The sequence below is a fragment of the Melanerpes formicivorus genome, unplaced genomic scaffold, assembly GCF_026170545.1.
Source record: "Melanerpes formicivorus ecotype bairdi unplaced genomic scaffold, bMelFor1.0.p_v2 SCAF_107, whole genome shotgun sequence".
Classification (NCBI taxonomy): domain Eukaryota; kingdom Metazoa; phylum Chordata; class Aves; order Piciformes; family Picidae; genus Melanerpes; species Melanerpes formicivorus.
Window position 1 is genome coordinate 657,284 of NW_027142459.1, and position 22,046 is coordinate 679,329.

The window sequence follows — 22,046 nt, forward strand, 5'->3', positions numbered from 1 at the left end:
CAGAGGTGCTCCAGGCCCCTCAACATCTTTGGAGCCCTTTTCTGAACTTAGTTCCCTATCTCTCTTGAACTGGGGAGTCCAGATCTGCACTGTGGGCTCCAGCTGTGGCATCACTAGGGCAGAGTAGAGGAGCTGGAGAACCTCCCTTGAGTGGTCACACTCTTCCTCATGCTCCCCAGGAGACCATGGGACTTCTTGGACACAAGAACATGTTGCTGACTCATGGTGACCTTCTTGTCCACCATCACTGCCAGCTCCTTCTTCATAGAGCTTCTTTCCAACAGGTCAACCACTCACCTGTCCTGGTGCAGGGCTTTTTTTCTCTCCAGGTGCAGGACCCTACACTTGCCATTGTTGAAATTAGCAGAAATAGCTACAAAGGCATGGACAACATCAACAGATAACACAAGGAAATGATTCCTTTAGCTCTCTGTCTGCATGTCTGCTGAAGCTGTCACTGTTACTGGAGCCTACACAGTCACTCCTGTTTGTTTCTGCATGACAAGGCAACACAAACTGGGAAACTCTGTCTGGGGTATGGATCAGGTGCTGTCATTAGGGTGAGAAGGTGGTTGCTCAGTTTGTCCCCTCAGTGGCAGTCAGTGGGTTGTGTTCTCACTCATGGTGTAGATCTGCAAAGCACATCCTCCATTGCTTACATTGCTTTGGAAACCATGTGCTGGTGGCTGAAAGGAAACAATCCTTTGACAGGATGATTTTCTATTTTTTGGATTTTCTGGTGGATGAAGGACTGAGTGATGTAGGCAACCCTTTTGTCTTGGTGAACTTGCTATAGATGTAGGGTTGGACTAGATGATCTCTGGAAGTTCCTTTCAACCCCCCCACCATTCTGTCATGATGATTCATGATCTGAAATGAACCACAGAGAGAACTCCTGTGCTGGGTTGAGAAGTTTCTCTCCCAGCTGAGGACCTATTTGGTCTAACAGTTGAGTACTGGGAGATGTAAGGTGATTCTATGGTTATATTTGAGTAAGAGCATCAGTTCACTTCTGTTCAGGAGAGTACTTAGGAGTCTGTTGAGATCCCAGTGGTGCTGTGGGATGTTGATGGAATTTAATGGTAGGCAGCTGAAGTAGCTTTTCTCTTTGCTTATTTCCTAGGTCCATGTTGTTCACGTTGAATACTGAAACAGGCTGCCCAGAGATGTGGTTGAGGCCCCTTCCCTGGAGATATTCAAGGTCAAGCTTGATGGGGCTCTAAGCAACCTGCTCTAGTTGCAGATGTCCATGCTGACTGCAGGGAGGTTGGACTAGATAACCTCTAAAGGTCCCTTCCAAGCCAGTGTGTTCTGTGATTCTGTGAATGACAACAGTAGTGTTTTCTGTGCACATCTCCTACAGTTTCAGACACGCTTCATCCCTAGAAAGGGAAGCTTCTCATTTCTGTGCCTCTCCAGCAAGTCCTGAGGGAGGAAAATTTAATTCCAGGGTATTTTTTGTGTCTGTTAAGGCAACCTGAACTCTGGTTTAGAGCTTCATTAGCATGCACTATTTTTAATTAATCCCTCCCTCTGTACTCACACTGCAGGAGTCTAAACAACTGCAACACTTGGGGCTCTGCCAGAGAGAGGATCCATGGCACAGTTTGCTCTGGAGACTATTGTTTGTTTTCCTTTCAAGAACAAAACCTTTAATTCTGTCACCTTCTGAATGTGCAGCACGTGTAAAGCGCAGGAGGCTGAGGCGTGCCCGTGGGGCAAGGAGAGGTAACACCAAAAGTGGTTCTGTTCATCTGGGCTCCTCTTTGCATGAAACAAAAAGGCATCAACAGACCAAATGTTTGTGTTTGAAGACTTCCAAAATCAAGTGTGGGTCTCTCCCTGGCGTGCTTCTGGAGGCCACCCAGCAGGAGCAGCACGATTATATACCCTGCTGTACTTGTTGCTGTTCTTCTCTCCAGCTGAGGGCAGCTGCATAGGAAGCATGCAATTATCAGTTATGGCTAAATACACACCTGGGACTGTCCTGGATTCTCAGTGAATCATAGAACCATTTCAGCTGGAAGGGACCTTTAGCAGCAGGGACAGCTGCATCTTGAGCAGGTTGTTCAAAGCCCTATCAAGCATGACCTTGAATGTCTCCACAGATGGGGCCTCCACCGCCTCATTGTGCAACCTGTTCTGGTGTTCCACCACCCTCAGAGTGAAGAACTTCTTCCTAATATCCAATCTAAATCTATGCTGCTCTAGTTTTAAACAATTGCCCCTTGTCCTAGTGCTACAAGCCCTTGGAAACAGTCCCTCCCCGTTGTTCCTGTAGGTCTCCTTTAAGTGATGAAAGGCCAGAGTAAAGACTTCTTGGAGCCTTTTCTTCTTCAGGCTGGACAACCCCAACTCTCTCAGCTTGCCTTCACAGGAGAGGTGCTTCATCCCTCTGATCATTTTTGTGGCCTTCTCTGGACTCTCTGTATCAGATCTGGACACACTATTCCATGTGAAGTCTCACCAGAGCAGAGCAGAGGGGCAAAATCACCTCTCTTGACCTGCTGGCCATGCTTCTTTTGATGCAGCCCAAGCTGCAATTTGCCCTCTGGGGTGTAATGCACATTGCTGGCTCTTGTCCAGCTTCCCCCCAAGTCCATTTCCACAGGGCTTTTCTATCATGTCTCTATCTCCATTCTCATGTTAGCACAAGAGAAAAACAAAACACACACACAAAACCCCACAAACAAACAAAAACCACAAACAAACAAACAATCAAACCCAAACCAAAACAAACACCACCAAAACAAGGCCTGGCCCACACTAACAAGGGCAGTGGTGGAGTGCCCATCCCTGGAGAGGTTTCAAAGCCATGTAGATGTGGTACTGAGGGACATGGTTTATTGGTGACTTGGCAGTGCTGTGTTGGACTTGATGATCTTAAAGATCGCTTGCGAAACAATTCTATGATTCTATGAGGTAAAGCTGGCAGTCCCAAGGGATGCCCAGCTGGGGTGTGAGGGCCATCAGCCTCATGCACCGCATGCTTTGCAAGAAGGAGCTAGGTGATAACTTCTCCCAAGCACGGCCAGGGCTTGAAGCTGCCTGCTGAGCTAACCTAACTGCAGATGTTTTCCTCCAAGTAAGCTTCTGACTGCCCACAGTCAAGTTATTCCAAGCCAAGGGATGTTTCATCCCTTCATTTCTCTGGTAGAGGATAAACTTTGCTGGACAGCCTTGCCTCTGGAAGAGACATGGTTGGGTGGTGACAGGTTTGAAGTCTTTGACTGGAGTACTGCAAATGGTGGTGGTGTTGGGGGACACCTGCCAAGCCCAGGAAGGCTGGTGGTGTGTCTCACATCTCCAAGGCCAGGTTGGATAGGACCTTGAGCAACCTGGTCCAGTAGAGGGTGTCCCTGCCAATGCCAGGGGGGTTGAAACTAAATGGTTTTCCAACCCAAACCTTTCAGTGCATCTACTTTCCATGTACTCCAAAAGACAGCCCAGCTTTCTTCTACCTCTAGAGCTTGCCAGTCAAGGTCTTAATGTTGTGTTGTTACATTTCCAGCAGCTCCATTCATACCAGACAGCTCTTCAGTTTGGAGGGATTTAGGATAATGCAGCTCTTCATGGGTCCTCATTATTTCTCTGAAGGTGACTGTGTTGTTCAAGTGGCCGTATTGTAACAAGCATCTAATGATGGCTCCTTTCTGTAGGCTCCCTGAGATGCCATTATGTCCACCTGAAGTATAGGGGGGAAGAGTATAATTTGCATTCAGCATGAGGTCTTCTCCGTTATTTTTGCTCCACATAAACAAGGCAAACAAATCCTTTCCACCACTGATCCTCTGCTCACTTCTCTTTCACTTCTTTTTATTTTTTTCTCCTCTTAAAGTAGCAGGTTTAAATTTGCTGATTTTCCCTTGGAGTGGTGCTGTTTGGGACTTCAGAGCTGATATATCTGCGCTAGTCTGATCTAATTGAGCGTGCATCATCGTTGGGCAATTGGCAGAAATGTCTTGGCTAAAAGAGCTTTGAGATGAAAAGCCTGGTTGCAGGGGATGGCACACTTAAAGATAAAAGCTTGGTGGATAACGACAAGATTGGTGCATATTCACATCATGGCAGGGGGGTTGAAACTAGATGATCTTTAAGGCTCCTTCAAACCCATTCTGTGAATCTGTGAATGTCTCTTTTGTCCCTTTCCATTTTTATATCTTCTTAATAATCTTTCCCCCTCTTCTCACCACTTCTCTGAATTATTAAAATCCTCAAGTTTCTAAGTCAAAACACCTCCCCATGCTCCCACTCTGCTCTGCCCTAGTGGCCCTAGGCCGCAGCTGGAGACCTGGTTCAGTTCTGGGCTCCCCAGTTCGAGAGAGACAGGGAATTGCTGGAGAGAGTCCAGCAGAGGCTACAAACCTGCTGAGGGGCCTGGAGCATCTCTGTGAGGAGGAAAGGCTGAGGGAGCTGGGGCTGTTGAGCCTGGAGAAGAGCAGCCTGAGAGGGGATCTTCTCAGTGCTCAGAAAGAGCCAAAGGACCTGTGGGGGCCAAGAGGATGGGGCCAGACTCTTCTCAGTGGTGCTCAGTGACAGGACAAGGGGCAATGGGCACTAAATGGAAGCAAGGAGGTTCCATCTGAAGATGAGGAGAAACTTGTTTAGTGGAGGGTCCTGGAGCCCTGGAGCAGGCTGCCCAAAGAGGTTCTGGAGCCTCCTTCTCTGGAGAGATTCCAAACCCACCTGGACATTGTGATCCTCGACAAGCTGCTGTGGGTTCTTCTGCTTTAGCAAGGGGGATTGGACTGGATGTTCTCCAGAAGTCCCTTCCAACTCCCACCATTCTGTGATCCCTCTCTGTTTGTACCCGTAGAGAAGAATAATTTTGAGGAGAAAATACCTTAATACAGAGTTCATTGTAGCACAAGCTCTTAATGGAAACATTCAAGGTCAAACCTGATCTAGTTGGAAATGTCCCTGTTCACTGCAGGGGGGATGGACAAGATGACCTCTGAGAGGCCCTTCCAAACTTATGCATTCTGGGATGTTGAGTCATGAATGTTTTTTGCAGACACTCCTACCCCACACTTGCTCCTACCCTTTATAAACTCAGATTATTTGATTGTAGACAGGTGCTTGGTGGTATAAAAGGTGCTTGGTGGTGTATGAGGTGCTCTAAGAAGATGTTCACTGCTCCAAGGCTAATGCACACAGTTCTAACTATGGCTGTATCAGGTCCTGGGTCTCTTATAGCCCTTGTGTCATATTTTCTACCTAGTCTAGATGGCTCAGCTACCTTGCTGCATCTCAGATGTTACTACATGCCCATAGCTAGGTGAACAGATCGAGGACCATGTGCGATTCCAGTTATTCTAGACAAATCAGTCTTTATGGGATGATTTAAAGGCACAAAGGGAATTTGCATGGCAAGGTGTGACTGGTGTTCCTGGGTTTAAGTCAAACAGAACTCTGTTTTGGTGAATTTGAGCATTTTTTTCTGTTATGTGACTGCAAACAAAGGGCAACAAAGCTGGTGAAGGGTCTGGAGAAAAAGTCTTGTTAGGAGCAGATGAGGGAACTGAAGCTGTTTAGTCTGGAAAAGAGAAGACTAAGGAGAGACCTCATTGCTCTCTACAACTCCCTGAAAGAAGGTTGGGCCAGGTGGGGGTTGGTCTCTCCTGCCTAGTATCTGGAAATAGAAGGAGGGGAAATGGCTTAAATTTGTCCTAGGTGATGTTTAGATTGGATATTAGGAACAAATTCTTTCCTGCAAGGTTTGTCAGGTATTGCAACAGGCTGCCCAGGGAGGTGATGAAGCAAGGTTTGTGGAGGTTTTTAAGAAACATATGGACATGGCACTTCCAGACATGGTTTAATGGCCACAGTGGTCTTGGGTTGATGGTTGAACTCCATGATCTTAGAGGCCTTTTCCAACAGAAACAATTGTGTGATTCTACATCTCTAAAGTATGAAGGTTGTAATAACCTTGTGGTGAAACACTCATGTAGCCAAGGTGCACTGTGAGATGTCATTGTCATCTGTGTTACACATCGAGGTGTTCAGCTAAATAATGTGCTCTGACAGTGTGTACATCCATGGTGTTATGAAGGACAACTTGTGTGCATTTTCTCTTGGGAACCCAGAGAGGAGGAGATGTGATGAAGGCAGCTGTCGCTGGAAATATCCATTTTGTACTTCCAGCCCATGGATGTCAGCTCCTGTTATTTGTGCCAGGTAGAGCAGCTGTCACTGGGTCTTTCTCTGCTCATTGTAGGGCAGATTCTTTTGATGTCTCTATTTTAGGCAGCTGGGCCATGAAAAATTAGTTGCATGGCTCCAGCTTCTCCTGAATAGCCCTGAGAATGTTTACCCTCCTATGCCTACACCACGTCCATGGATGCCACTGAAGAGTGAGTCAGTATCAATGCTCATCAATTCTTATCTAGATCTAAAGAGGTGGGGGGAAGAGGATGGGGCCAGACACAGACTCAGGGGAGAACTTATTGCTCTCTACAACTACCTGAAGGGAGGTTGTAGACAGGCAGAGATTGGTCTCTTCTCCCAGGCAACCAGCACCAGAACAAGAGGACACAGTCTCAAGCTGCACCAGGGGAAGTTTAGGCTGGAGGTGAGGAGAAAGTTCTTCACAGAGAGAGTTGTTAGCCATTGGAATGTGCTGCCCAGGGAGGTGGTGGAGTCACCATCCCTGGAGGTGTTCAGGAGGAAACTTGATAGGGTGCTTGGTTGCATGGTTTAGTTGATGAGGTGGGTTGGATTAGGTGGGTTGGACATGATGATCTTGAAGGTCTCTCCTATTCTATTCTCTATTCTCTATTCTCTATTCTCTATTCTCTATTCTCTATTCTCTATTCTCTATTCTCTATTCTCTATTCTCTATTCTCTTCTATTCTATTCTCAACTTTTCAGCGGTGCTGAGTGACAGGACAAGGGGCACTGTCCACAAACTGGAACCCAAGAGGTTCCATCTGAACTGGAGGAGAAACTTGTTTGGTGTGAGGGTGCAGGAGCCCTGGATCAGGCTGCCAGAGATGTTGTAGAGTCTCCTTCTCTGGAGAGATTCCAAACCCAGTTGGACAGCACGGTTCTGGGCAAGCTGCTGTGGGTGACTCTGCTTTAGCAGGGGAGTTGGACTGGATGATCCCCAGAGGCGCCTTACAAAACATACCATTATGTCATTCCATGAAAAGCAAACCATTACCACAAACCCTTCAAAGAATTCCAAAAGATGTTTGTGGAAGAATATATTTAATGAAATGTCTCTGAAAAAAAATAGAGGAGAGGGTAGTTGGAGGCTGGATCCCAAGCTGGCTGCCTGACCGTTGTCTAATTTCTTTACTTTCCCCATTTTCCCCCCATCTCCTGCAGGCAAAGCTTATGCTCCTGAGTTCTACTATGACACCTACAACCCACTGTGGCAGAACAGACCCCGTGTCTACTCCTACAGCCTCCAGTGGACTCAGATGAACCCCGACGCTGTGGATCGCATCCTTGCCTATCGCTTAGGGATCAGGCAGGTAAGGGAAGAGATTTGGTTGTACAAGATGTGCCTTTTTGAGTCTGCTGAGCCCTGTAATGACTGCTGGGCCTTTCTTTTCCTTTATTTTTTCATTCTATTTTGTCTTTATATTAATTATTTTGGTTTTGTTCTTACTGCTTTCCCTTTTCCCTTTCCCTTTTCTTTTTTCCCCTTTCTCTTTTTCCCTTTGCCTTTTCCATTTCCATTTTTCCCCTTTCTCTTTTTCCCTTTACCTTTTCCATTTCCATTTTTCCCTTTCCCTTTTTCCCTTTCCCTTTTCCCTTTTCTTTTTTTTCCCCTTTCTCTTTTCCCCTTTACCTTTTCCATTTCCATTTTTCCCTTTCCCTTTTTCCCTTTCCCTTTTCCCTTTTCCCCCTTCCCCTTTTTCCATTTCCCCCTTTCCCCCATTCCCTTCTTCCTTTTTCCCCTTTCCCCCTTTCCCTTTCATCCTTTTTTCTTTTGTTTTTTTTTTCCTTTCTCCTCTCCTGCAACTTGTTTTGCTTTATGTACTTTTTCCTCCCTGTTTTCATTTCCTGAGAGACATAGTTGTTTCTCCTCCTCCTAGAAGGTTTGCAGCCATCTTGCAACAGGCCTCTGCCTCTTGCAGATGCTGGAAATTCATTTTCACATTGGCTGGGTGAAAGGCAGAGATTAAAGAGCTGCTCCTCAGAGGCTTTGCAGAGTCTGTGGCTCCAGATACTCATGAAAGAAGCCTGCAGTGAAATCAAACTTTTTTATCTCTCTGTATGTATCTACAGAGCTTTGATGAGATCTCCTATGTAAACAGATCAATATGGGGATAGCTGTGGCTTTCCTCCATGGTGATCCTAGAGAACCAAGATGTTAGAGTGATCACAATGATGTCTTCCTGGATTCTTTGAAGGCTATTACTATGAAACCTGAGTTTTAATGATAATTAAAGGGAAAGAACCAACCTGTGCATTGATTAAACTCTTAGTGAATGGCAACACCTCCACTTCCCTTTGCAGAGTAGAGTGAAATTTGCATGTTGCTACAGCAAAGATCATACAAAATCTCATCATTTTATGTTTTAAAGGAAGGAAATTGATGTGTCACAGCACTCCTCCATGGTGTCTCCATAACAAACTCTATGAGTATACCAGACATTGACATGACCAGCTTGGGGTTTGTCATTTGTGGGTTATCTCAAGAAATAAGATGTAGTTTAAGATGAACTTTACTTGCTATGAACATCTCCTTGGCCACCACATCCACCTCCAAGTCATATATTTTCAGTTGGGCTGTTTCAAGGGTCAGGACTGGACCAGTAACAGAGGAGTGCCAGAGACTCCTCATGAAGCCCTCTGCCTGCCCATAGGGAAGAGAAAGGGAAGAAGGGAGAGAGACTGATGGGGTGGAACAGAAACAGCCAGCTGGGATGAAGAGAAGAACAATCCCATGGAGTAGAGAGACAGAGAAACAAACTAAGAGCCCACACAGGCCCTGATGGCACCGCTGACACCACTGATGCTGGGGCAGGCACTGGGCAAGTCCTAGACTAGACTTAGCAGCAGATGGGAATAAGATTTAGGAGCTGGGTTCTATAAATGGATTCAGGAAGACATGGATCAGGATGGAAGGCAGAAGGGACAGAGTCCTACTGGGGCACCAGCCAGGGAAGAAGCAGCTTGACCCTGGGGATCTCTCAGCTTGCCCCTTAAGATGCCATCCATGGGATGCAATCAATTATTGGGCAGTTGAGGGTCATCTGTCCTGTGATGTTTTGCTGCTTCCTTTTGAAAATCCATCTGATGTTGTTTTCCCCTTGGTTTACACTCTCCCTTTGAGTTTGCTTTTCTTTAACTACCACCACAATTGATTGATATAGAAAGAAGATGTTTGGTTTTTCAATGCCTGAAATAATAGTTCATGGAGGGAGAAGGAGATTGGGGGATTAAGATAGGTCCTTGAAGAGGTATATTTTAGATAAATACGTGGAGAAAGTGATTTTCTGTCCCTCAGATCTCCAACTGAGATGAGCTTTTTAATCTGCAAAATAAATACACCATTTGAATGTGTTATTTATGCTGAGTAGATTTTAGGTTGCATAACTTTTGTGGTTGTTGTGGAGCTAACTGAGATATTTAAAAGAGAAACCTCCAGGAAGACCTCAGAGTAGCCTTCCAATACCTAAAGGGGGCTACAGGAGAGCTGGGGAGGGACTTTATACAATGCCTTGTGCTGCTAGGACAAGGGGCAATGGCATTGATCTGGAAGAGGGGAAATTAGACTGGGAATTAGGAAGAAATTCTTCACAGTGAGGGTGGTGAGACACAGGAATAGGTTGCCCAAGGAGGTTGTGGATTCCCCCTCCTTGGGAATAGAATAGAATAGAGTAGAATAGAATAGAATAGAATAGAATAGAATAGAATAGAATAGAGCAGACCTTGGAGATCATCACATCCAACCTATCATCCAACACCATCTAATCAATTAAACCATGCAACCAAGCACCCCATCAAGTCTCCTCCTAAACACCTCCAATGATGGTGACTTCACCACCTCCCCAGGCACCCCATTCCAATGGGCAATCACTCTCTCTGTGTAGAATTTCTTCCTAACATCCAGTCTGGACCTCCCCTGGTGCAGCCTGAGACTGTGTCCTCTTGTTCTGGTGCTGGTTGCCTGGGAGAAGAGACCAGCCCCCGCCTGTCTACAACCTCCCTTCAGGTAGTTGCAGAAAGCAATAAGGTCTGCCCTGAGCCTCCTGTTCTCCAGGCTAATCAACCCCAGTTCCCTCAGCCTCTCCTCATAGGGCTTGTGCTCCAAACCCCTCACTAACTTTGTTGCCCTTCTCTGGACATGTTCCAGCAAGTCAACCTCCTTCCTAAACTGAGGGGCCCAGAACTGGACACAGGACTCGAGGTGTGGCCTAACCAGTGCAGTGTACAGGGGCAAAGGGAGGTGTTTAATGTCAGGTTGGAAGAGGTCTTGAGCAACCTGGTCTAGCAGAAAGTGTCCCTGCCCAAGGCAGGGGGGTTGGAAGTGGGTGATCTTGAAGGTCTCTTCCAACCCAAACCATTCCATGAATCTGTGATATGCCCAGGCAAAGGTTTTGATATCTGCAGGTTCCTGGCTGTTCTATACTTAAACTTTGTTTCTGCTGGGATCTAACTAATTTGGAATTAAAATCTGTGACTTTTAAGGCATGTTTATGCAACTGTTTGCATCACTGGGCACAAATCAGTCCCGTTATTCCCAGTACCCAAGAGGAATTATTAAATTACAAGTAGAATTTGCTGAAATAAATGAATGTATGAGGAAATTAATTGCATTAGGACTTTTTAGCTGCTCTTTTTTTCCCCCTTTTTTAATTTCATTTTAATTTACTTTTAATTACCTATTTATATAATCACCTAGAGTTACTATACTCTAATTTGGTTGACAACACTCTCTGTCAGGCTAATCAAAATATTTTCCTTTCCTCTGTCTGAAGCCACATTTAAAACGTGGGTGATTTGGAACCTAGTGAGCCATCCGGACACACTCATCTATTATTGCAGCAATTCCCACTGCAAAAGGCTGATAATTAACTCCTTTATTTTTTATTTATTTATTTATTTACACCTACCAGCAAATTATGTACCAAACAAGAAGGACTTTGAGGTTCTAGAGAGGACCCACAGAAGAGCAGTGAAACTGGTGAAGAGTCTAGAGAGAAAGTCTTGTTAGGAGCAGCTGAGGGATCTGGGCTTGTTTAGCCTAGAGAAAAGGAGGCCAGGGAGAGACCTTCTGGATCACTACAGCTCCCAAGAAGGAGATTGGAGCCAGGTGGAGGTTGTTATCTTCTGCCAAGGAACAAGAAATAGGACAAATGGAAATGGCCTGTTCCTGTGCTAGACCACCCTCAAGGCAAAGAAATTCCTCCTCATGTTTAGATGGAACTTCCTGTGTTCAAGTTTGTGCCCTTTACCCCTTCTCCTTGTCCCCATAGAGTTGTCACAGCCTGGCCCAGGCTGCCCGCGGCAGTGGTGGAGTTCCCATTGCTAGAGGATTTAAAAGCCATGTAGATGTAGTGCTAAGAGTCATGGTTTCATGGTGGACCTGCCAGTGTTGGGTTACTGGTTGGACTTGATGATCTTAGAGGTCTCTTCCAACCAAATGACTTCTGTCATCCTATGATTCTGCAGAATCATACACAATCACAAAATGATAAGGGCTGGAAGGGACCTCTGGCAATCATCTAGTCCTGCCAGAGCAAGTTCACCTAGATCACGTTGCAGAGGATGGTGTCAGGGCAGGTTCTGAATGACTCCAGAGACAGACTACACCACCCCTCTGGACAGCCTGTTCCACCCTTAAGGTAAAGAAATTCCTCCTCATGTTTAGATGGAACTTCCTGTGTTCAAGTTTGTGCCCTTTACCCCTTGTCCTTGTCCCCTTAGTCTTCTCTTCTCCAGGATAAAAGGCCCCAAGTCCCTCAGCCTTTCTTCATAAGAGAGATCTTCCAGTCCCCTAATCATCTTTGTAGCATTTGCTGTAACCTCTATATCAGTTGCCCACCCTCCTTGAACTGGGGGAGCCCAGAACCAGACACAAGACTCCAGATGAAGCCTCATGAGGGCAGAGTAGAGGGGCAGAAGAACCTTCTTTGACACACTTCTTGATGCACCCTAGGACACCATTTGCCTTCTTGGCCACATGGGCAGATGGTTTGATTAAACCATGTGTTTGTCACTAGTTTTTACTATGGTTTTTTATTTAAGAATAATAATTAAGAAGGAAAAAGGATAAGCATCATTTAGTAGTGGCAGAAACCACTCATGGCTGTGCAAAATCCCTCACAGAAGGAGGGTTTTCAGGTGGAAGGGAGGCTCTGAGCTGAAGAGCAGTCTGTAGCACAGCATGATGCTATTGGGGAAAAAAAAAGGAAAAGTGACAGCTCTTAATCTTTGTTTTAATCTCCTAATGCATTGCAAAACACTGCCAGCGGGCTCTGCAGAAGGTCAGGATGGTGGGATCTGCTTTGGGTTTGATTAGCTCCATTAGCTTTATCTGATCAGTAAATTGCTTTGGTATTGAGAATGTTAAAATCAGAGTTAGCTGACCTGTGTATTGTTGCTTCACTTGAGGCAAGATCCAGGCAGTGTCTGATAAGGACAGGCTGAGAGAGTTGGAGTTGTTCAGCCTGGAGAAGAGAAGGCTCTGCAGAAACCCTCCTGTGGCCTTCCAGAGCTTAAACAGGGACAAGGTCAATTGCATGACGTTCAACAAAGCCAAGTGCTGGGTCCTGCACTTGGGTCACAAAACACCCCGTGAATGCTCCAGGCTGCGGCAAAGCAGCTGGAAACTGCCCACTGCAAAAAGCTGTTTGACAGCAGCTGAAGGTGAGCCACTGTGTGCCCATGTGACCAAGAAGGCCACCAGCATCCTGGCCTGGTTCAGCAATGGTGTGGTCAGAAGGACCAGGGCAGTGATTGTCCTTCTGTACTCAGCATTGGTGAGGCCACACCTTGAATTCTGGATTCAGTTTTGGGCCCTCCACTCCAAGAAGGACACTGAGGTGCTGGAGTCTGTCCAGAGGAGAGCATCAAAGCTGGTGTAAAGGGGTTGGGGGCAGATCCTCTGCCCACCTCAACCATCCTCTGCTACCAAGAATGTGCTGGGTTGAGGCAGCCCCCTTCCCCACCCCTGGCAACAATAAACACTCAGACAAATGGATTGCAAAAGTGATGGAAAGTTTAAATAGAAAGCAGTGAACTTTTACAGAAAAGCAAAAGCAGAGTGACAAAGAAAAATCCCAAACAGACCCAGAGAGATCCCATCCCTACCTGAGGGTGCACCCGAGACCCCCAGGGCTCCTTCTTCCCCCTCCCACTGCTAGGCTAGTCTCAGCTGGCCAGATCTGAGACTGCCCATCCCCCCATGGCCTTGGGCCTAGCCAGGCCCATGGCCAGGAGATCTCCTCCCCAGTTACCGGCTGACGGAGGAGGAAGAAAAGAGAAAGTGCTAGACTCCGCACTGGATCTTATAGTGGTGCAAAGGATTGTGGTAGGAAATACTACATAATTTCCTGTGTCCACCCCTCTGGGCTGGACCTCTGGACACAGGAAGTAAACATTACAGGGGGGCACCCAGCTCAAACTGTAACAGCTGGTGAAGGGTCTGATGAAGAGCAACTGAAGGATCTGGGATTGTTCAGCCTAGAGAAAAAGAGGCTGAGGGGAGACCTTCTGGCTCTCTACAACTTCCTGAAAGGAGGCTGGAGTGAGGTAGTGGTTGCAGTCTTCTCTGTCAGGTGATAGAATGAGAGGAAATGGCTTCAAGTTGCACCACAGAAAGTTTAGATTATATATTAGGAAAAATGTCTTCACTTAAAGTGTGGTCAGGCATTGGAAGAGGCTGCCCAGGGAGGTGCTGGAGTCACCATCCCTGGAGGCACTCAAGAAATGTGTAGACATGGCACTATGGGATGTGGTTTAGTGGACTTGTTGGCATTGGGTTGATGACTGGACCTGATAATCTTAGTGATCTTTTCCGACCTTAATCATTCTAGAAGAAAGATGGTGTCCTGGTGTTGCTTAGACAGGATTCCAGGCCAGTCATGGGCTGCAGTTGTGAGTCAGCAGACCAGACCATCAGCATCACACTCAGTATACAAGGGGAAGTTGGAAGAGGAGCTTGGAACATTGTGTTGGGCTTTGGTCTCCTCTTTCCTTTCCTGCTCATGAGGGCTGCCTTCATGTTTGGTATTAATGCTGGGCTGAGTATAGTTTGGTAGAATTTTTATCTAGTATCAGTTTTGTGGTTTACTAAATCTGTTTTCAGTTGAACTCTTGAGTTGCCTTGTATTTTCCTGAGCCCCATTCTCTGCTGAGGAGTCCTTGGGTGATGGAGCATCTGCTGGAGTTAAGACGTAGATATTGGTTTAATAGGTGCAAACTTTTGAGCAGGGCTTGTGGTGACAGGACAAGTGGTGATCATTTGAACTAAAAGAGGGAGATTCAGACTAGAGATAAGGAAGAAATGTTTTACACTAAGGGTGGTGAGGCCCTGTCCCAGGCTGCCCAGAGAAGTGGTAGGTGCCCTGTCCCTGGAACCATTCCAGGTCAGGTTGGTTGGGGCTCTGAGCAGCCTGCTCTAGTTGCTGGAAGAGCAGAATGAATTTTTTCTGATGTCTATCCTAAGCTTCACACTCCTGGTAACTAATACCAGGAAAGGAAGTGAGAGAGCTGAAGCTTCTCCTGTACACTGAAATGTTGTCATGCTGAAATGAAAATATTTCTCCTTCTGCAGAGGGATGCCAGTTGCCCTCCAGATTTCAGGCCCTGCATTTCTTTGTGAATGCTTTGTTTTCTTCCTGTTGTGTCTGCACATGTGAAATGAGATGGAATTTGGCAGAATAAAATAAAGAGTGCAACATGTAAAGGCAGGTTTCTTATTGATTTTTCTTGGGCTTGGTAAATTGAACTGGAGGCACAGTGGTTCTGCTGTGCAATTTTCAGTCTCAGGTACTGATACCTCCTGTGGTTGTTCCTCAGAAGGCTGAGGTATGATTTTTTCAAAGCAGCCAGCTGAGCTGCCAGATGATATTTGTAGCAAGGTGTTTTAATTGCCATTTAGAATCATGGAAGCATTGTGGCTGGAAGAGATCTTTAATTCATCAAGTCCAACCATTAACCCAGCACTGCCAGGTCATCACTAAACTGTAGAATCATAGGACTGTTTCACTTGGAAAAGCCCTCTAAGATCATCAAGTCCAGCCATCAACCCAACACCACCATGGCCATGAAACCCTGTCCCTGAGTGCCATGTCCACATGTTGCTTGAAAACCTCCAGGGATGGTGATTCCGCCATCAGCCTCCCACCTCACTCCAACCTCCTTTCAGGAAGCTGTGGAGAGCCAGATGGTCTCCCGCTAAGCCTCTTCTTCTCCAGGCTTAACAACTCCATTTCTCTCATCTGCTCCTCACCAGATCTGTTCTCCAGACCCTTCACCAGCTCTGTTGCTCTTCTCTGGACATGCTCTAGACCTCTCAATATCCTGATGGAGTGAGTGGCCTAAAATTTGATGAAGTTTCTCAGCTGTGCCCTTACCAGTGCTGAGTACAGGGGATGATCCCTGCCCTGCTCCTGCTGACTACGTGATTTCTCATTAAAGTCAGGGTACTGATGGCCTTCTTGGCCACCCAGGCACACAATGGCTGATACTCCATGTTTGTTTCATGTCCCTTAGATCCACGTATACATGGCTTTGAAACCTCTCCAGGGATTGGGACTTCACCACTTCCCTTGGCAGCCTGATCCAGGGCTTAACAGACCTTCTGTGTAAAAAGCAGTGATGGGGATGAGGATTTCTTGGCATGTTTCCCTTCAGTGACAGAAAATAGAGCCTTATTTGTACTTAGGAGCACATGTTCTCACCCAACATTGCTAAAAGCAAATCTCACACTGTAGAGACAACCTTGTGCATAGTGGCCACAGTCAACTTGCATTGGTTGTGCCTCAGAAGAAAGCCCTGCAATATGAATTGATGACTTGACAAATTCAGGGTATCAGTCAAGCTTTAGGAAAGATGCAGGAGAAAATTAAGTGAACTAAGGAGCAATTTAGTGAGAGAAAATGCTGAGGCTGGAGGAATTTGTTGTAGTAAAGGCTTTATTAACTTCTTCACTGCATTTAAACTCTTCTTGTAGGGTTGAGATTCCCCTTTCTGGTGACTCTGTGGATGTGATACTTTGGGATATGGTTTAATGGCCATGGTGACCTTAGGCTGATGGTTGGACTTGGTGATCTTAGAGGTCTTTTGCAACCAAAACAGTTCTATGACTCTATGGCACTGAAGCACAGTGTGGACTTTGAGGACAATTTTCTTAGCAGGGCCTGTTGTGGAATAAATGTTTGACCCTGAGCATGGTGATCTGTCTGAGGTTGCCCAGAGAGATGGTAGATGCTCATCCCTGGAACCATTCTAGGTCAGGCTGTCTGGGGCAACCTGTTTTAGTTGCAGATGTCCCTGCTGACTTGCAGGGGGGGGTTAAACTAGGTGAACTTTAGAGGCCTCTTCCATCCCAAACCTGTCTGTGTTTCTATGGTCTATGTGCTGCAGTCAAAGGCTCAGCTGGAGTGTCTGAATTGCAGGAATCATCTTCATCATCCAAACCAGGATGTGCTTTTCTTTATGTTGTTGAGCTGCCCATGGTGAGAACGTGCTCCACTTGCAGTACAAACAGCAGCAGAGCTGATAAGATGGGATGTGTGTTTTCATGATGGTATTTTCACCCTGCTGCTCTGGAGTTGCTCACTGAATGCTAACAGCAGGCAGGCAGCAGTTTGATGCTGATCAGATGCAGGTTTAAAATGAAAAATATGATTGCCTGGAAATCTTTTTCATTTCTCTGCCTTATTCTGAGATGAATTCCTGCAATGCAGAAATATTTTTTAAAAAAATAATAATCTGTAAATGACAGCAGACCTGGTAGTGGATTTCTCTGTCAGTCAAGTATTTCCTGCTCTGGAGAAGCCACACCTCGAGTATTGGCTTCAGTTCTGGGCTCCCCCAGTTCAGGAGAGACAGGGAACTACTGGAGAGAGTCCAGTGGAGGCTGGGAAGATGCTGAGGGGCCTGGGGCATCTCTGTGAGGAGGAAAGGCTGAGAGCCCTGGGGCTGTTGAGCCTGGAGAAGAGCAGCCTGAGAGGGGATCTGATCAATGCTCAACAAGAGCTAAAGGACCTGTGGGGAGCAAGAGGATGGAGCCGGAATCTCATCAGTGATGCCCAGTGACAGGACAAGGGGCAGTGGGCACACACTAGAACCCAGGAGGTTCCATCAGAAGAGAAGGAGAATTCTGGAGAATTCTGGAGAATTGTTCCTTTTTCTTTATTGTGAGGGTCCTGGAGCTCTGAAGCAGGCTGCCCAGAGAGGTTGTGGAGTCTTCTTATCTGGAGAGATTCCAGACCCAGCTGGACATTGTGATGCTGGACAAGCTGCTGTGGGTGCTTCTGCTTTAGCAAGGGGGGTTGGACTGGATGGTCTCCAGAGGTCCCTTCCAACCCCACCATTCTATGTGCTTCTCTGCTTCTGGTCTTTGATAAGAAGTGGAAATACTCCTGTGTGGCAAAAGAAAGCTGTCACCTCCCTTAGCATCTCCCCATTGCACTGTCACGAGCAGTTCTGGCAACCATTTAAGGGAATATTTATATTCTGTGCTCCCTGACTTGTTTCTAAAGCCACTCAAGTTGAATATGTGTCTGTACATGTGGATGGTGGATGAGCTGAAGCAATTAGACCTGTTTGAGGTCTGTCTGGATTTTCCTTTGTGCTGTTAATGAATGCAGTTACAGATTGAGTGCTGCAGATCTTTAGATGTGAAGAAAAAAATTAAATGGATTGACCATGTACCAGTGATCAAAGCTGAGACTTCACCACCATGACTCCTGTGAGCACCCTTAATGACTGTATGGGGCAGTAGTAGTGCAGGGTGCAGGACAGAGCCCAGGTGTGGGAGCTCTGCAGAGAAGGGCATCATCTTTCTGGGATGTTCCATCATCTTTTGTCTCATTACAAAGGTAATGACCTTTGTATCATACAATCACAGACTGTTTGGGTTGGAAGGAACCTTTCAAAGTTGTGTCATTTCCCCACATCCCAGTAGTCAGCAGGGACATCTTCGACTAGAGAAGAGCCCCATCTGCAGAAGATCTGCAATGGTTCTAGGGATGGGGCTTCTACCACCTCTCTGGGCAACATGGAACAGGGTCTCATCACCCTCAGTGTCAAACATTTCTCCTTTCTCTCCAGGCTGAACCTCCCTCTTTTAGTTCAAACCATCACCTCTTGTCCTGTTACAACAGGGCCTGCTCATAAGTCTGTCCCCAGCTTTCTGATCAGCCCCTTGAAGCACCAAAAGGCCACCAGAACACCTCACTGGAGCCTTCTGTCCTCCAGGCTGAACAGCCCAAACTCTCTCAGCCTGGCCTCACAGCAGAGGGCTTCCAGCCCTCCCATCATTGCTGTGGCCTCCTCTGGCCCCTCTCCAACAGGTCCATGTCTCTGCTGTGCTGAGGACTCCAGAGCTGTCCCCAGCACTGCAAGTGGAATCTTAGCAGAGTGGAGCAGAGGGGCAGAATTCCACATGCTGCCCACTCTGCTGGTGATTAGACCAGGAGATAATTGATCTTCTGCAGTGGTTGCAACTTAGACTACAACCAACAAGGATACAGTGTTCTCTGGATGGATCTCAAACAGCAGACAATGCCCACCTGTCACTACTAAAGTAAGTAATTTTCTTGTCATTTCTAGAAGCTCTTTACAAGTTGTTTCCCAGGGAGGTAGAGTCATCATCCTGGGAGGTGTTCAAGAAACTTATGCACATGACACTCTGTGACATGATTTAGTGTCCCTGGTGGTGTTAGGCTGACAGTTGGACTCGGTGACCTTAGAGGTCTTTTCCAACTGAAGCAATTCTATGATTCTATATTTTTTTAGTAGGCAATAATTACACAGTGACAAATTAATGACTGGAGCTTCACTCAGGAAGATAAACCCCAGCCCTCCAAATGCAGGGCACATTGGAGCCTCGTTGCTTGGTCAATGCTGTTAATCAGCAAGGTTGTCTTGGGGAAATGAAGTGGAAAAACCAGGCTGCATTTTAAACCACCTACATGAGTCTCTGCATAAATAGATCAAGGAGTAACTATGTGAGAAGACAAGTGCACAATGCCAAAGTGCACTGCTAAGAGAAGTGAACAGACAGAGTTTGCTTAGCTTCTTAACTAAAAAATGTTGGGTTTTCCCCAAGAAATGAGCTCAGCTATCAGACATGATTGTTGTAGCAAAGCATTTCTGAAATACTGAAGGCAATTGCAACAGGAGAAGAGAGGAAATGGATACTAGATGCTTAATGAAGTCCTCCAAATGGAAATGTGATGCTTTAGATCAGCTGCAGAACACAGATGCTTTGCACTGGGGTGCTCATGTGCTTTGTGAAAAGTTGGCTGGATTGTGTTCAGTTTGAACATATGTATTGTTCAGAGAGTGAAGAGTTCTCTATGAGCCAGAGAAGGGAGGAAGCTGCTGTCTAGAGAACCATAAAATCATAGCATTGTTTGGGTTGGAAGAGAGCTAAGAACATCATGGCCTTTAAGCCATGTCCCAAAGTGCCATGTCCTCATGTTCTTGAATAAACCTCTCATCCTAACAATTTGCAACACCATGAACAGAACCACAGAGTGGTAGGAGTTGGAGGAGACCTCTGGAGATCATCTAGACCAACCTCCCTGCCAGTGAAAGTTCACCTGTGAAAGGTCTGGAGCCACTTATCCTGGGGAAGGTCTTCTCAGTGTTGTGGATGCCCCCTTCCTGGAGGTGTTCAATGCCAGGCTGGATGAGGCCTTGCTCTAGTCAGTGTTGCCCAATGACAGGACAAGGGGAATGGGCACAAACTGGAACCAGGAGGTTCCATCTGAAGGGGAGGAGAAACTTGTTTGGTGTGAGGGTGCTGGAGTCCTGGAGCAGGCTGGCCAGAGAGGTTGTGGAGTCTCCAACTCTGGAGACATTCCAAACCCACTTGGACATTGTGATGTTGGGCAAGCTGCTGTGGCTGACCCTGCTTTAGCAGGAGGATATTGGACTTGATGAAGTCCCTTCCAAGCCCAAGCATGCTGGGGTTAGATGCAGGCAAACTGATCAGCAGTAAAGCTGGCACGTGGGACACAGTCAGAACATCTGTGCTACCTCACACTCTGCCTCAGGAGACTATAAATCCTCTTACATGTCACATTCATTGAACAATCAATGTTGAGGACAGAGTGTTTCCATTTCTCAGGGTCACTCTTGCCCATAGCCTTACATTTGTAACTATCTTGCTCGACACTCAAGTTGAACGATGAAGACAACCTTGCGTGCCTTGTCATGGAGAACTGCATAGACTTGGTCACCCTCTACTTGTTTCTGAAGGTGCTGAGGTTTGCCAAGATGTTTTATGCAGATAAGGAACATTTTCTGTCTCATTAATAACTCTCTGAAGAATATTCTGACATGAATTTATTTCAGCTTTGAATTTATCTTTGGAATTAGTGACCCAGTTTATTCCATCTCTTTGTTTCAAAGCATCCTTGTGCATGTCCCCTGATCAACCTTTGGTGATGGCCAACCTTTCAGTAGTTACTTCTCTGAAAAATTATTTAGTAATCACAAACTGCTATGGGTTGGAAGGGACCTTTCAAAGTCATGTAGTCCAACCCCCCTGCAGTCAGCAGGGACATCTGCAACTAGAGCAGATTGCTCAGAGCTCCAACCAACCTGACTTGCAGTGGTTACCACCTCTAGGGGGAACTGTGGACAGTCTCACCACCCTCAATGTGAGTAATTTCTTCCTTCTCTTCAGTCTGAATCTCACTCTTGTAGTTCAACCCATCAGCCCTGGTCCTGTCATAACAAGCCCTGCTCAAAAGTCTGCCTCCAGCATTCTAATCAGTCCCTGGAGCCTTTTCCAGGCGGAACAATCCCAACTCTCTCAGCCTGGCCTCACAGCAGAGGGCTTCCAGATCCTCCCATCATTGTTGTGACCTCCTCTGGCTCTGCTCCAACAGGTCCATGATTTTGGGTGGGGGGAAAAAAAGTGGAGGTCAGTCACAGGAATGGAAGCCTGAAGGTCATGAGATAAAGTATCCAAGTCATAAAATAGCTTCAAGGAACATAAGGACATGGACAATGTCAGCATGTTGTGTTAAAAGGCCATGAAACCCAACATGTTGAATCGTCTTCACATTTTCCTTCTATATTTCCAAAGTGCATACAAAAATGGTCCCAAACCTTGCTCAGAATGTTCTATACTCCTGAAATTATATCCACCCAGAACTAATCCACTTTTTGGACCTCACCTTCACTGAGCACATTCAATTTTGCTTGAACATCTGTGAATGCCTCTGCCCTTTTCCTCAGCAGCTCCAAAGTGGGTGACAGCAGTGGCATTACATGCATCTTCCACTGCTGAGAGGGCTGCAGAACCTCTTCTGTGAGGATACGCTGAGGAAGTTGGGTCTGTTCAGCCTGGGGAAGAGAAGGCTCCAGGGAGATATTACAGCCACCTTCCAGTACCTGAATGGGGCTACAGGAGAGCTTGAAAGGGACTTCTTGTAAGCACTTGTGGTGATAGGACAAGTGGCAATGGTTTGAAACTAGAGCAAGATAGATTTAGGTTGGATATTAGGAAGAAGTTCTTTACTATGAGGGTGGTGAAGCACTGGAACAGGCTGTCCAGAGAAGCTGCCAACATCTCATCTCTGGAATTATTTAAGTCCAGGCCGGATGAAGCTTTGAGCAACCTCGTCTTGGAAGGTGTCCCAGCCCATGGCAGATCTTAGAGGTCCCTTCCAGTGCAAGCCATCCTGCGACTGATTCCGTGACTGATTCTGCAGCTGCTCAGAACAGTTCTAGTGCCTTCTAGGAATCATGAGGAGGTGTTTCCATTCCATAGCTTGTCTTCATCAAAAACACTGAGATGCTGGAGCAGGTCCAGAGATGGGCAGTAATGGTAGTGAAGGGTCTGGAGCACGAGTCCTTTGAGGAGCAACTGAGGCAACTGGAAGTGTTCATTATGG

At 46.4% G+C, this 22,046-nt stretch overlaps 1 protein-coding gene across 3 annotated transcripts in view; it reads left to right on the plus strand.

Moving 5' to 3' along the window:
• Nucleotides 1-22,046, plus strand: part of MDGA2 (MAM domain containing glycosylphosphatidylinositol anchor 2) — a 353,148-nt gene that overhangs the window by 290,834 nt on the left and 40,268 nt on the right. For all 3 annotated transcript variants that reach the window (XM_068166809.1, XM_068166808.1, XM_068166811.1), the window contains one exon: nt 7,330-7,478. In XM_068166809.1, the coding sequence (XP_068022910.1) occupies nt 7,330-7,478 (149 nt within the window). The remainder of the gene's footprint in view (nt 1-7,329; nt 7,479-22,046) is intronic.